The 15,204-nt window shown below is 40.6% G+C and overlaps 1 protein-coding gene across 6 annotated transcripts in view; it reads right to left on the bottom strand.

The window, feature by feature from the left end:
- The window catches only part of TRIM2 (tripartite motif containing 2), a 92,063-nt gene that overhangs the window by 1,245 nt on the left and 75,614 nt on the right, over positions 1-15,204 (bottom strand). For all 6 annotated transcript variants that reach the window (XM_065404559.1, XM_065404561.1, XM_065404560.1 and 3 more), the window contains 5 exons: positions 15,079-15,182; positions 13,538-13,705; positions 7,839-8,007; positions 4,856-4,926; positions 1,208-1,348 (listed from right to left, as the gene is read on the bottom strand). In XM_065404559.1, the coding sequence (XP_065260631.1) occupies positions 1,208-1,348; positions 4,856-4,926; positions 7,839-8,007; positions 13,538-13,705; positions 15,079-15,182 (653 nt within the window). The remainder of the gene's footprint in view (positions 1-1,207; positions 1,349-4,855; positions 4,927-7,838; positions 8,008-13,537; positions 13,706-15,078; positions 15,183-15,204) is intronic.

Here is a 15,204-nt window from a genome sequence, read left to right as displayed (position 1 = left end):
CAGGGGCTATACATTATTAATGCCTGTACAGTACTGTATAAACTCCCTATGAGCAGTAGTTGTATACCATTTCTCATCTGACTTCAACTGATTTGTATAGTCCAGTGCATTATGGAGTATCTCAGCCCTAGTGTTAAAGGGCCAGTATGCACCAGTGGTGGCAGAAGCAGACTAGGGTTTTCAGTCTGCTGTTGCAGAAAGTAGCAGCAACCAATCTACTCATCCCCGAGGAGGCAGATTAGGAGGAGCAGGCTCCCAAGTCACTAACTGAAGAGTCAGGATGGAGGAAATGGGTCTGCCAGAAATCCACGAGAAAGCCTAGGCGGAGACAGACTAGAAGGTTACTGTGCCTTTCTCCCAGAAGACAAATTAAAAATAATATGAGAGGCCCAGGCTATGAGGAGAAAGAGAATCTTGGGGAACATAGGCCGGTCCTATTGGAGGAAAAGGAAAGGTCTCTGGCCACTCACATCTTCACCCTGTAGCCCCTTCAGGGCCCCAAAAGCACCATTTCATTCTTTTTGTCCTCCCCCTGGAGGCTAGCTGAGGATTTCTACTCCTTCCTTCACTGCTTTGATCAGGAAGAGAGTAGAGTCCCTGCTTCGGCAGATGGCTGAAAGGTTGTCAGCTAGGCCCTGCAGGCAGAACTAGAAGTGCTTCTCGGCAAAAATAAATATCTGGCAGCCCAGTATTTCTTGTGAGATATTAAAAAAGTTATTTGGCTGCCCAAAGAGCACCAATACCTGCGCCATTCAGCAATTTCATTGTTCGATTTTCCCTACCCTGAATACTGCAGTAAGTCTGTGTCCCAGTTCTGAGGTACATAACATACCAAGATTAGTGTGAAATATCAAAGGGGTAGGGTTGGTATTCATTCAAGAGAGCCATAAATCTTCAGACTGCTGTCAGTAGTGTGGCCTATGGAAAATACAGTGGAGTTGTTGTGGTAAAGACTCCTATTCTCTAAAGTGGACAAAACATCACCATCAGCCTTGTTAGCAGTCATAGCAAAGATTCTAAGGACTGAAAGAGCATGGAGTTCGTCTATCCTACCACTCCTTAAAGTGGTCCTGCAGGTCAGCATTGAGGCATAATAAAACTTGTGCCTGTTTTGTGGGAAACAGAGGGCTTCATTTTCCAGGACTATCAATCCAGTACCTTCCAGAAGCACTCTAATAACTTTAAAAATATATAACATTTTGTCTACCTGTATTCGACTGTTTCCCCAATCTGCTACAATAATATTTCCATTAGAATCTACAGCTACTCCTGTTGGAGCATTAAACTGTCCATTGCCTTCTCCATTAGATCCAAACTTCAACATGAATTCTCCTTCCTGGTTATATACCTATATGAAGTTAAAAAAAAAGGCATTAGGTCAAATATTACTTAAACTCTAGCTAACCTGAGCAGTTTTGGTTGTCCAGTTCACTGCCACTGGAATGACCTGAGAACAACTTTGTAAGTAAAGTACAAGACTGGGTATTAACCAGCACACAAGAATCTCTATCCTACTTGATAAGCCTGTCTTTTCTGTACTCCCTGATAATTCTGTAGGTAATTATGTTTCTCATTTTATTTTCTGGGGAAGTTTTGCCCTCATTTAGAAGCATTATATTTACCTTACCAAAAGGCATTAGAGTACATGCCATATGCTCAGAGTGATGCTTATGTGTATCTGTAATTTTTAAATAGCCAGTGTTTTTTATTATATCTACATTTTATTGTGTTCAGATGCTTAAATCGTTAACATTTCATTTTTTGGCTTTAGAGGAGAGGGGAAATAGTCAGCCAAGAATGAAGTTATTGTTGTAATCACTGCCAATACCTGAACTAGCCTACACCCTGAGTAACCAGTTTATTAAAAATAAGAAGTACCCCCTCTCTAGAATCAAATATGAACCAAAACCTTTCCAACCACACATTTTCTGATCTTTAAAGACAAGACCCACCTCCACTCTCTTCTCTTTCCTATATGGAAATACATGGGAGAAGACAGATTTTGCCTTTCCTCCTCGCACCAATCCTGTGATCTGTTGACATACCCCCTCTTCTCACTTTAGGTTTGATCTACTATGAGTGTACAGGGGGCAGGCACATGGATCCTACACTAGGAACTAGTGAGTGCAAACAAAAGAGCAGTGGGATGAAGCAGGGACATAGCTGGTATGGATGAAGGCCATACAAAACAATCAGAGGGAACAAAGCATGCTGCACCCTCTGTATGGGTAGCACAGCAATTGTTCACTGTGAAGATGTGCATACTGTTTCTTTAAATCTATGGCTTCTTCCAACTGCCTGGGTCTCTGGTTGGGACTATAAATTCCCAGCATGGTCCCAGACAAACCAGGACAGTTGCAAACTATGAAAAATGATCCCTCTTCAGTCTCGCTCTACCCAAAGGGATGTCTCCTCATCACATCAAGATTAGTGACAGAACCTTTCCAGGTCTCTCTTTCATGGGTGGGGAAATCACAATAACCTATGTGAGGGAGGAGGAGGAAAGCAGACCAGCTAAATGCAGAAAAGAAACCAGCCCGTCTGTAAATGAGGTGCTTAGCTAATAAATAAATAAATAAATTAAATAAAACTGTAGTCCGAAAAGATGACAGAGAGGAATGGAAGAAAAAAGTTGGACAAGAGACTTTTCTCATTAGACAGGTGCCAAGAGAAAACATACTGTTGCGGAACACCTGGAGAGGTGGAAGAAGAAAAGAGAAAACAATTCATGGGGGATGGAGATGAATTAGTATGCAAGGTTGGCTCCTGAGATGATTAAAAAAAAAAAAAAGTGGAGGGAGGAAGGGAGGGCGAGAAATCAATTGATGGCAAGAGAAAAAAGGCAGAGATGTGTGTTTATCTATTTCTGGTGAAGAAAGGGACATCATTGAGAGGAAGTAGTCATGGTCAAATGGGGTGCTATGCGGGAGAGAAGAAAGAAAACAAATAAACAAAACCAAACAAAAAACCAAACATCCATGGGGGGATATGAGGGACAATTATTGTCAAGGGATCATTTTTCACTTAAGCTGGGGGGGGGGGGGGGGAGGAAGGCTGGTGGAGGGTTTTAGGTGCATAAGGTGAATTTTAGGGATTTGCTCTCTGCTTTTCTCTCACCTTTTAAGAAGAAAACTTAAATATCACCAGAATGCACAGAACTTTCCAATATGTTGACAATTATATACACAAAAAAAGAATAAAAGGGGCAATGTTTTAATTTAGTTTTAATACCATCAAGATAGAACAAACAATATTGTTATGCACTGAATTAAATCAGGGCCAAATGGGAACTCTTTAATCTAAAAAGACAGACAGTAATGTGTGCATTTTAAATTCATATTTAATGAATTAGATGCCATATTTCTTACTTCTCTTTTGACTGGCTTTTGTGTCTCGTAAGCTGCCACTAGTTTCTGAAGCGGTCTGCAGTCACTCCTATTACTGCAGTAAGCCCTGCTGGTGAAGATATAATTTATCAAATCAGAGCCCTCCTACTGCTGAACCATGTAACTAATCTGCTTTATGGTTCCTGCAGTACTCTTGCTTTTTCTGTTGTAATCCAAACCACATGAGTTGCTATTGCCTCTCTAATTCCCAAAAAACCCCATATGAAAGGTCACAATTCAAAAGCTAGAGGTTTAGTACCAGATTAAAAATAGTAAATTACAGTACCTTTTATTATTCATGTGACAATAATCAGTAACATTTTTGAAGTAAATGTTAAAATTTGTGGCTTTACGATGTGAATATTGATCAAGACAACTAAATCTTGATATTCAGCAGACCAGGAAGTTAATGGATGAAATCCCAGCTGCATTAAAAGTCAATGTCAAAACTTCCATTGACTTCACTGGAGTCAGGATTTCACCCAAATATATTTAATTTCATACCTCTGAGAACTTCTTGAAGCATAGCAGCATTCTTTTTGGGTGTGTGGGAGTGGTGGGGTGTGTTTGATTTATGTTTTTTTGCGGGAGAGAAGGGAAAAACTAGCATTCCAAATTGGAGAGGAAGCTTGAAGTCCAGAAAAAAAAAATTATGCTAGTGAGTAATAGCTTCTTCCAAACTCAGTGGCCTCCCACCAGCATACACCATCTCCGATATGCTATCTGAATGGTAACCATCGTTCCTGCCCTATATATTACTAACCTGAGGCAACAGAAATGTAACGACTTGTCATAGGACTTTTCAACCAGTCATGAACCAGGACTCTTCTTAGGGCTGCAATAGACATCACCAACCCAGTGACCAATCCTGCTCAATGCAGGAATTACTGAGTGAAATTCTATGGCTTGTGTTATGCAGGGGCATAACACAATATGGTCACAAATGGTCCCTCCGGTTTTAAAACCTATGTATCTAGGACAATGGAGATGTACATTTAACATGTGGCCTCCTTTTACTATTCTTTGTTATACTAGTTTTAATCTAGAAGTGAGTGAAATATTTATTGAGAATACCTAAAGGAAGGGGGGAAAAAAATCTTTCAGAAAATAAACAGAATACAATATATAAGAAATTATTTGCCAGGAGGGCAAAATAACAAACACTTTTGATTATTTTTTTACATCTGAGTTACAACTTGCATTTAAATGTTATTTCATTAGGGGGAAAAAAAATAAAAAATTACCCCAATCCAAGAAATCAACTTTATCTACAAGAAATTATTTGTTAAATCTCTGGATTCCCAGTCCTTAATGAGGCCCTTCTTTCTTATCCAAATTTGTGAATTAGACCTTGGACCAACAACTTCATTGTATTACAATAGGGCTTAATTTTTATTTTAGTTTAGGAAGGAAGATGTTAAAAGCTAATATGAACTGCCAGAATAGCAAATAGCATTAATTGACAGTACCTTGACAGAATGGTTATGGAAATCTGTAACAATGATTTCATTGTTGCTGTTTACAGCTGCAAAATGAGGACCTGAAATACAGAAGAGGGAAAGTAAATAAAATAATAATAAGATAATTAGTAAACTTCAAAAGTAAGGATTTTTACTTAATTTTTTAAGTTATGACAAAAATCCATTGCACTCTTTAAAAAATTAAGGTTGACTTCTGAGCAATCACTAGTCAAGTAGGAGGGAACAACAATTTAGAATCTTTTCATTCCATTTTCCAAGTAAGATGGTACATTTTTTTTTAATTGGCATATGCTCTGTCCTCCATCCACTCATCTGTTATAGTTATCTATCAGTAATGCCTAATGTCCTCCCAGTTACACACTGATTATTATATGGGGTTATCATCATTAACTAGCACTGGTACTTAAGGACACTAATGTTCAGGGATAGAGCAAGGTATAGAATGCAGCAAGGTTTCTGAAATATTCATACACATTTTTTAATGAAATCATCCATATACTTTGTGTTCACTCTTCACAAACATTTGAGTCATCAAGTTTTAGAATAAACACAAAACTGATGTTATCATACGTAAAGCAAATTCACTTAAATATATGAATATTATCAGAAAAAAATGCATTTTTCACCCAGCTCCATACATCAAAATTGCACATGCATGTTTTGGTCGAAACCAATTTGTTAAATCCAAAACACACAAATATTTGGGCTAGAAGATCTCAGTGCCATGCTACTTAAGTAATTACAACAAGTCAACACAATACAAAGTTCCAGTTTTGTGATAAATTCATAAAATAAATGTGAAAATATATACAATGCGTAAATTCAAATAAAGACTGAATTCAAGTAACTTGTGATCTGCTATGGATATTCCACCAGCAGAAAGAGAATGTAAATTGATCAAATAAATTGTTAGAGATTGCTTGTTCAGCTGTACTCAGGAATTCATACCTACAAGTTTTAAAAAGAAAGGAAAACAGCAAATCCAGAAAATTTTGGTAACAATTAATATTTAGCAGAGCTAGAGCTAAAACTCCAGTGAATAATATGCAGTTATAAGTGTACCATAAAGCACTATTAGAATAGGGAATCTAATAATGCCAAAACACATTCAGCTACCTACTCTACTAGAAAGGTAACTTTTGACAAGATTATAACAGTGTACAATTTAAGGCAGTATTCCTCCCATTCTGCACACTTATCAGAGCTCCAGACTAACATTGGGGACAGTGACAGGGTTTGCTCACCCCGCACTAGCCCAGACAGGGTTAAGCCACAGGTATGGACAGCGGAAGTCCCGCCTCCCTGGCGAGACTGGGCATGCTCCAAGTGCTCTAGTAGTAAAGGGAGGGAGACCAGCTCATTCTGGGCTGGAGGCCTCAGGGGAAGGACCTGCCTGGGAAGCTCCTGTGGAGGGCCAGCCAAAGCCTCTCAATGCACCGGGAATCGAAGCTGTCCACGGCCCGCCTGCACCCCGGCGACTGGCGGAAACCCTGGAGACGACTGGCCCTGCCGAACACAGAGGACCCGACATCTCATGGGAAACCCCAACACAGACTCTGGTAGGAAGTGACCCAGGGAGGGTGAAGGAGTGGTAACTCCCACCCGGGGAAACTCAGCGTGTTTTGGTAGGACCTCCCCCCCCCCCCACTGAGTCAGTGGCAAGCCGCTACGCCATTGTTAGGGCCCTGGGTCGGGGGCCGGTGGAGTCAGGTGGGCCCGGACCCCCTTACCGGGGCTGGCCCACCCCATAAGGGGCGCCCCAATGCTGTGTAGACTCTGGCCGCTATGCCACACTGTCCTGCACCCAAGGATGGTGCTATAGACTCTGGCCGCTAGGCCACACTGTCCTGCACCCAAGGGTGGTGCTATAGACTCTGGCCGCTAGGCCATGCTGTCCTGCACCCAAGGGCCGCTTTGTAGACTCTGGCCACGAGACCGCGCTGCCCTGCACCCAAGGGCGGCGCTATAGACTCTGGCTGCTAGGCCGCGCTGCCCTGCACTGAAGGGCTGATTCATAGACTGTGACGGATAGACCATGCAGCCCTGACCCTAGGGGCGTGGACCGTCACACGGACATTATCCAAAGTGACCAAGCACCTGCAAAATGATCTAGACGAGTCACTTGGAGTCGCAAAGTTAGGTATGCACAAAAGTGCATACCTAATTTTCACAATTATATGTGCAAACTGGATAATGGCATGTGCAAATGGCCAATTAGACATGTAACTGGCATTTTTCCTAAAGTAGCTATTTCCTCTCACATGATTATCCATGCCTAAATTTGCACTTAAAGTCTCTATGCCCATTTTCACAGTGTCAAGAAGGGGAAAAAATTATTTACTCATTTATCTACATAGGATTAGTTAATAGTTACATGGTTCTTCGATGATTGTAAAGTGCTGTATAAGTGTTAATTATTATCAGCAGCTGAGTGCAGACATTACAAGGCATTCATCAAATGCCTATTATGATCTATCTTCCCTAGGTCATTAGCCTGAAACATAGCCAGGCAAAGGGAGGTAGCTAATAAGAACTGGTTACAATTATTGGTGAAGAACAAATTTTTTAATCTTCCTGACTGATTAAACTAACTGCAGAGTAGTATGTTAAAATGTGAACCCAACAAGGCGTAATACTAATATTTCAGAGCTGTCTTTCAAAGATGGATTTACCTTTTGAAAAAGACTAAGAAGACCGAAGTTCCTAGAATGTAGCACCAATTAAGAAAATTAGCATGATGAACTTCTGAACAACTTCCAGGTTTAAGAAAAAAGTCTCAGACAAAGACCCTTCCTTTTCCTGGTGCAGCTGCTGAAAGCTGAAGATTATACTTTGGCTTTTCTTCCCATCCATTTTTTAAATGACAAGGAAAAATAATTCAGATCTCGCGTCTTCAACATGCTCAAACATCATGCAAAATGTGAGCAGAAGAAGCAAGAAAAGGGGATTTACATATTACCGTCAAGTGTACCTGCAAACTGCTTGTCCCCATTTCCTCGGCTACCAAACCTGGTTACTATTTTTCCATTTGGCTGGAAGATAAATACACAACATGCTTTGTTGTCCACAACAATGATGTGCCCATTACGATCCACGGAAACACCTTTTGGTCCCATAAGTTTTCCAGATCCAATTTTTGCCTGCAAGAGAAAAGAAGGAAAAAATGATTGATTTTGTGAGATACACATAGAATCACAGAATATCAGCATTGGAAGAGACCTCAGGAGGTCATCTAGTCCAACCCCCTGCTCAAAGCAGGAACCAATCCCCAGACAGGTTTTTGCCCCACATCTCTAAATGGCCCCCTCAAGGATTGAACTCACAACCCTGGATTTAGCAGGCTAATGCTCAAACCACTGAGCTATCCCTTCCCACATAACCAAGGTCAATTCAGGGATCTACTGTAATTTATAATCTTTTTATAAACATGGTGTGCCAAGTGAAACTTAATCCTCTAAAATTTACCAGACAGTTTAACTCCGGACGTAAGATTTATTACAAACATTTTCATTACTTTTTTTTCATTTTAAGAAGAAAAGTTGCTGAAATATAGGCCCTTTCTAGGATGGAAAGCTATCAGCATTCAAGGCATAAGTAGGCAGACTTAACCTTGCATATACTAAATTCTTTGCACGCTGTGCCGTGTCAGCAATTGTAGAAGCCAAGCACATACGAAGCCAAACACCTAGCTTGATATCAAGTGCAAATACAGTAGAACCACAGAGTTACAGACACCTCGGGAACGGAGATTGTCCGTAACACTGAAATGCTCACAACTCTGAACAAAGCTCAGTTTGGGCTCCAGATCCAGCAGCTGATACTCCAGGCCAGGATTCAACAGAAGCTGAGTTCCCTACTCAGAGGAGGGTGGGGTAAAAGCAGCAAGGCCCCCTGGGGTGAACGCTGCACAGAATGCAAGGCTGCGCTTGCTCTGCTGGCTCGGGCTGCCTTGGGCTGGCAGCCCCTGTGTCTTGCTGTAAGTGACTGCCCAGGGGTGGGGTGGGTACAGGCAGCGCAGATTGCCTACCTTTAAGATGCAATAAAGGCACAGTATAGTACTTGCCTTGGGGGGGTGGAGGGGGCGGTCTCAGCTGCTGCCTGATTGGTTACTTCTGGTTTCACATGGTGTCCGGTTGACCGGTCAGTCTGTGACTCTGGTGTTCATATCTTCGAGGTTCTACTGTATGTCAAATTTTATGTTGTTGATGAAACTGGAGTCTCTGGGAGGAAAAATTGTGGGCCAGACTGTTGCCAACCCTTGTTCAGATGCAGGGGTGGGAGGAAGGTACAAAGGACCTCTACCTTTTGGGTACCTGCTCCAAAGTCCAGTTACCTGAAAGGAGTAGAGAAGGGCAGGGCCAGGACCTGATCCCCAGGCCATCAGAGCTGGCTGGGGATATGGAGTGTGAAGAAGCATGCTGCAGCCTCTCTTAGTGCCTGTTAGCACAGAGAAGGAATTCTGATGGAGCCAAAGCCCAATCTAGCTTCAAATATACTGTACTGGGCCTCTCTGACACTATACTGCTCACAGCTTAGAAATGTGGGTTCATCAAAATTTTTTTGACCAGCTGTAGTTGAAGGTTCCAAAAATCTTGATTTTATGTAAATGAGTCAATGCTCAAATCTGCATCTTTGATTAATACACTGCCTTATTTATAAAAATGATAGCAGATGTCCTAATTATCAGAATTTCTGCCTGACAAGAAGAAAGCATGGACCAAGCTTTAGAAACATGGGAGTTGCTGTGCTCCTGGGTGGCCCTGGTATTGCCGTGGGTTGATGTCCAGATGGCTCCTTGAGGCTCTGGCCTAGTTTCTCCTTGTCCTGGACTGGGTGAAACACTGTGGTTAGGTTGCTGGATCCCCTGGGCCTGACTGCAGCTTTTTCTGAACTGGTAAGGGGGTATGGATGGGCTGCTGGCCCCTAGCTGGGTGCCCTTCTCTGACAGCTCTCTGCCACTTGCTCCCTGGCTGGTGGGAGGGGTTCTGACTGTGGTTGCTGTTCCCTGGCTATTGTTCGCAGGCCCTGTGGCCAAGAAGAAATGATTAACATGTTATCCTGTGTCACTGTGCCATAGCTCTGAGTCTGTTGCCATGTGACTTGTGGGGCTAGTGGAGACAAAGCATCAGGAAAGTGAAACTTTTCTCCTTAGCATGGGAGTCAGCTACAAGAAACCAGCCAAGTCCTGTAACTATGGAGATGATTGGCCATAGCTCCAAAGAAATTTGCTTACTGGCTCTCCTGGCTGTTAAAATGGTGCAAAGGGAGGAGTGACTGGAATGAGGAAAAAAGTGATAAAAATGACATATAGAATAAGATCAGAACAAAACTCTGATGTGACCCTCAATGGTGCAGCCTAACAACTAGCAAACTTCTTGCATCAGATAAGCTGCCCAGTATTTCATGCCCTTCTTCAATCAGAATCACTATTAATACTTTGTATGTTTATCTACAGTCTCAAAGCGCTTGGCAAACATTGCTGACTTTAACCTCATAAAACCCCAGTGAAGGAGGGAAGTATTATTGTTCCCATTTTACAGATGGGGAAACAGACAAGAGATGAAGCGATTTGCTCAAATTCCATAGCAAGTCTAGCAGAGCTAGAAATATAACAGATCTTCTGAATCCCCATTCTGTGTTACAACCATAAGACCAAGCCTGCCCACTATATGTAGAATACTTATTTAATAGTCTTGAATTTCTCTCATAAATACAGTCCATTCTGTTTACATATAAAAAAGTGTTTATTATAATTAAGTTTTCCTCTCCCATTTAATCACTCTGACTACTAGCACCATAAAGTCTGATGTATTGACTTGTACTAGATACACAAAGATATTGCCAACTTTTTTTTCCTTTGCAGAGCTCCTATAGTCCAACAAAAACACTTACTAAACCAAACAATGGTTTATACGTCATGTATACGTCCTTAATATTAACATTTTGAATACTTGTCTCTGTGCTGGCAGGGAACACTGCACAGGATACTGGTTCCCAGAATAACCATCCAGTTTGCTTAATTTATGTTCAATCTAGGGGAACTAAAGAAAATGGCACTCCAGCATCTTCCTCCAATCCAAGCCAGTTTACATGGAAGATTTTAATTATTTATACAATGTTCCAATTACTCCAAAGGTTTGAATCTGATCCCAGTTGCACCTGTTTTACACCAGTCTGTCTTCAGTTCATTCATTGACTTCAATGGAGTAATTTGCCCTAGTCAGAGAGGAGAACCAGATCCCCTGAGTACCTGAACATTTTGGAAGCTATTTTACCTTTATAAGGGAACTACCTCATGTTTCATGCACACACCTGAGACATTCTATATTTTTTTAAAACAACAATTGGTGAATTACTGATCTTCAGGTAAAAGTAGAACAAGTAGGAAATACAGCTGCACACACCTTAAGGCTATGTGACTACACAATTTACTAAAAGGGGTGTCATTGAAGAGATTATAACTGTCTGCTATAGAATGAGTTATTTAGTAAATAGCAGCCAAAAGGAGGGCATTTCCTCCCTGTTAATAGCCACCTGGAGGAGCTCAGGCCTGAGATTTTGGGTTGTTAACTGCCAGAAAATGCCAACTAGAAAATTATGCTCCAAAGCCAGACTCTGTGAATGAGAAAGTAGGTTGGTAGTTTCTCAGCAAGTCTTTTATGTGACTGAAGAGCATATTGCCATCTCACTCAATCCTGCGGCCTCTGTCTCAGACTTAAGCCTGGTCTACACTAGCCTGTTATTTCGGAATTAGCCGAGTTATTCCGAAAAAAAAAAGATTCCGTCCACGTGACCAAACCATTTTTTTCGATTTAAAGGGCTCTTTAATTCGATTTCTGTACTCCACCTCGGCAAGTGGAGTAGGGCTTAAATCGAGATCGCAATCCCGGGTTAAAGGTATTGTGGACGCAATTCGACGTTATTGGCCTCCAGGAGCTATCTCAGGATGCTCCCTTGTGACCGCTCTGGTCAACACTCTCAACTCCAATGCACTAGCGAGGTGGGCAGGAAAAGCCCCAGGAACTTTTGAATTTCATTTCCTGTTTAATCACCAGCAGAACAGGTGACTACCAGCACAGTCCACCATCACAGCTCTTTGAAATCAACAGGGCTTTGTCTAAACTAGGGCTTAAGGTGTGATGTAGCACGTTAGCTAACACATGCTAACTAATGTGTATTAGAAATCTAATATAGACAAAGCACGCTGCCTTTAACATGTGCTAAACTGGCAAAGTTGAAATCTAGTGGGAGCCTACTCCCATGAGTAAAGAACTACTTAATGTGAGTAATGATTGCAGAATCAGGCCTTACATAACACTCACAGGAAAGTGGGGCAAGAACACAGCCTCTTTTGCTTTAAGTAAAGGAGAACACCTCTAACACTAATAGTACATCCTTATTCTTTCCACGTGCTGACCATTAAAGAATAACAGCATGAACTCACATACAAAGTCAGTACATTACTGTAAACTTCATTTCACTGAGAACGAAGAAAAAAAAATCACATGCAGAAAGTTTTTCTTGAGCAATTAAGTACATGATCCAAAAGAGATTTTCTTGGTCACATCAAACTTTAAGGCCCAGTTTGTCTTGCCATGTGTGGGTGGCACATAGCTGGCACTGGTAAAATTTGTGAAGAACTAGAGGTTCTTCCTGACCACACACTGACCACAAAGAACCGTGGGACAAGCGATAATATAGATGTGTTTCTAGCAAGTTCATAACTTTTATAGAATTTGCCCCTCTCTCTAGTGGAGATCTCACTAGGTCCTGTTTTATTGCTACTCGAATAATGTAATTCTCTCTACTCTGGGATGCCTGCAAGTCAACCAGCACACAATATGGCAGCCCATAATACAGCACTCGGGTGATCTTTTGTGAAGATAATAAACCTGCCTTGCTGTCTTTGCATTGTCTGCCAATAGGACAATGGGTGAATTACAAACGTGCTTTGCTGACATGCATGTAGTAAACAGAGTAGGACGCACCTTTCTGGGGAACCAATTATCAATTTGGTATCCTTCTAAGACACTATGTTCTTTCTTTAACTGCCATTTGAAGGTCTCAACTCATTTTAGGTCACGGCCTCCAGGATATGAAATGGGCTACCACTGGAGGATCTGTTTCAGAGTGGTAGACGTGTTAGTCTGTATCAGCAAAAACAACGAGGAGTACTTGTGGCACCTTAGAGACTAACAAATTTATTTGGGCATAAGCTTTCGTGGGTTAAAACCCACTTCATCAGATGCATGGAGTAGAAAATACAGTAGGCAGGTATAAATACACAGTACATGAAAAGATGGAGGATCTGTTAATCTTCCCGCCTAGTCTTAAAGTACTGAAGACTACTTAATGATATGTCTGTGGAACTGTTTGGAGTTTGGCACTGTGTATTATTGTTGGGTGTTTTGCAATTCGAAGTTGTAGTGTGGCACCCAAGCACCTATCTGATACAAATTTTATTAAAAATATAATTCATATACTTTTGGTATCTCAATTTTGACATTTTCCTATTTATTATTAAACTTGGTTTTAGGCACATCATGGTTTTCCACAAGAAAATAATGTATTTATTAATCTGTTTCACATCTCCAGTTCTCTTTCTCAAAACGAAACAAACAAATGTATTCCCTTGTTAAAAACGGTCAAAGCTTCATATTATAGCCTTACCTTAAATTTTCCATCTGATGAAAATATGCTAACCCATTTGTTATCATAGTCTGCAATAATGATGTCACCACTAGGATGCACAGCCACTCCTGTAGGCCTCTGCAACTGGCCAGGAGACCTTCCTCGTATACCAAAACGACTTTTGAACTGGCCATCATTGGAAAATATCTGTGATAAAAAAATATTTATTTTTAAAAGTAATTGTACATTAATCACAGTAATCTATTTCTCATGACATGGTCTTTGGCAAACAGGAAAATAATTAAAGCACTGGAAATATTAATTGTTATAGTCCCTTATCTGACTGTAATAATGAAACAATGTTACTGTACATATCTGAAACCTTTGGGCCCAATTGACAGAGAGGCCTCAACCAGGACCCTAGCTTTAAATGCAAAGTACTTGTTTACAGTACATAGCACCATTCTTGCAATAATCTCAAAATGCTTTACAGACATTAGTGAATTAATCTTCACAACATCTCTCTGAGGTAAGGAAGCATTGTGATTCCCGTATTATAAATGAAGAAAGTGAGGCACATAGACACTTAGCCAAGGTTGCACAAGAAGTCTGTGGAAGAGATGAATGTAGAATAGAATTTCAACATCTAATTACCTGAGTTAGGGGTAAATATTGGGCGATATCCTGGGAGGTGCTAAGGTACTTATCACCTCTTAGAATTTAGGCCACTGGCTATGTCTTCAAGACAGGTAATTAGATATTGAAATGTCATTTGTGGCTGCAAATACATGAAATGCAAGTGCAAAATTGTAAGAGCATGTTTAGAAGTGACTGATGACAATTTGATCCCATGTCTCTTTGAAAACGTGTATAGTTTACTAATAAAAACAAGTTTTTACTGCAGTTGACTCTGCGAATCCAATATTTTTAGGGAAGAGGAAACTATCACATTCATCTCCAACCATATGTGCAGTCAGAATGGAGCTGATAAATCCTTAATGGTAAAGATGATACATGATAGAAGGGAGGGAAAAACAACCCACCCACCCAGCTTGATCTTCACACAGGAAATTGAATCTGAACACCTAAAACCAGGCTATTGTGGTCATTGGGGCTGCTGCTATAGAAATCAACATTTGGATCATAATATCAGAGAGAAGAGTAAATTAGACTGATGTGAAACTAAAAGGTATTTGAAAATGAAACCTACATTAGTTGGTTTTTCCTCAAAAAAAATAAAAAATCAGATTATGCAACAGAGTTTGGGCACTGTATTCTGGATTTTATTTGGGAACACTGATTGAAGTAATAAAACTTGTAATGCAAAGTCAATATTTTTCTAATATGACTGCTGATCAATCTCATCTTTATATTCAAATATAATAAAAAGGGAAGCAATTCTAGCACATGCTGTAGCAGATCTGATATGAATCTGAAACAGCTACAATATTTCAAAAAAATCAGAGTGATCCTGAATGCTGAGCAGAGCAGGCTTCTCTATATTTTCTAGCCATGCTTGTATCTTACAAGACTTAACTTTAATACAGTAAAATACTGATATTAAAAGAGAGACATAATACCTGTACACACTGGTTGTTACTGTCTGCAATTAATATTTTTCCATTTGTAGATGCAGCTACCCCCTGAAGATTTGTAAATTCCCCTTTGTTTCTTCCTTTGGTACCTTAAATTGGATATAAAGCACA

This window comes from Emys orbicularis, chromosome 5, assembly GCF_028017835.1.
Source record: "Emys orbicularis isolate rEmyOrb1 chromosome 5, rEmyOrb1.hap1, whole genome shotgun sequence".
Taxonomy (NCBI): domain Eukaryota; kingdom Metazoa; phylum Chordata; order Testudines; family Emydidae; genus Emys; species Emys orbicularis.
Note: the sequence above shows the minus strand (reverse complement) of the source record. Positions and strands in the feature narration are given on the sequence as shown.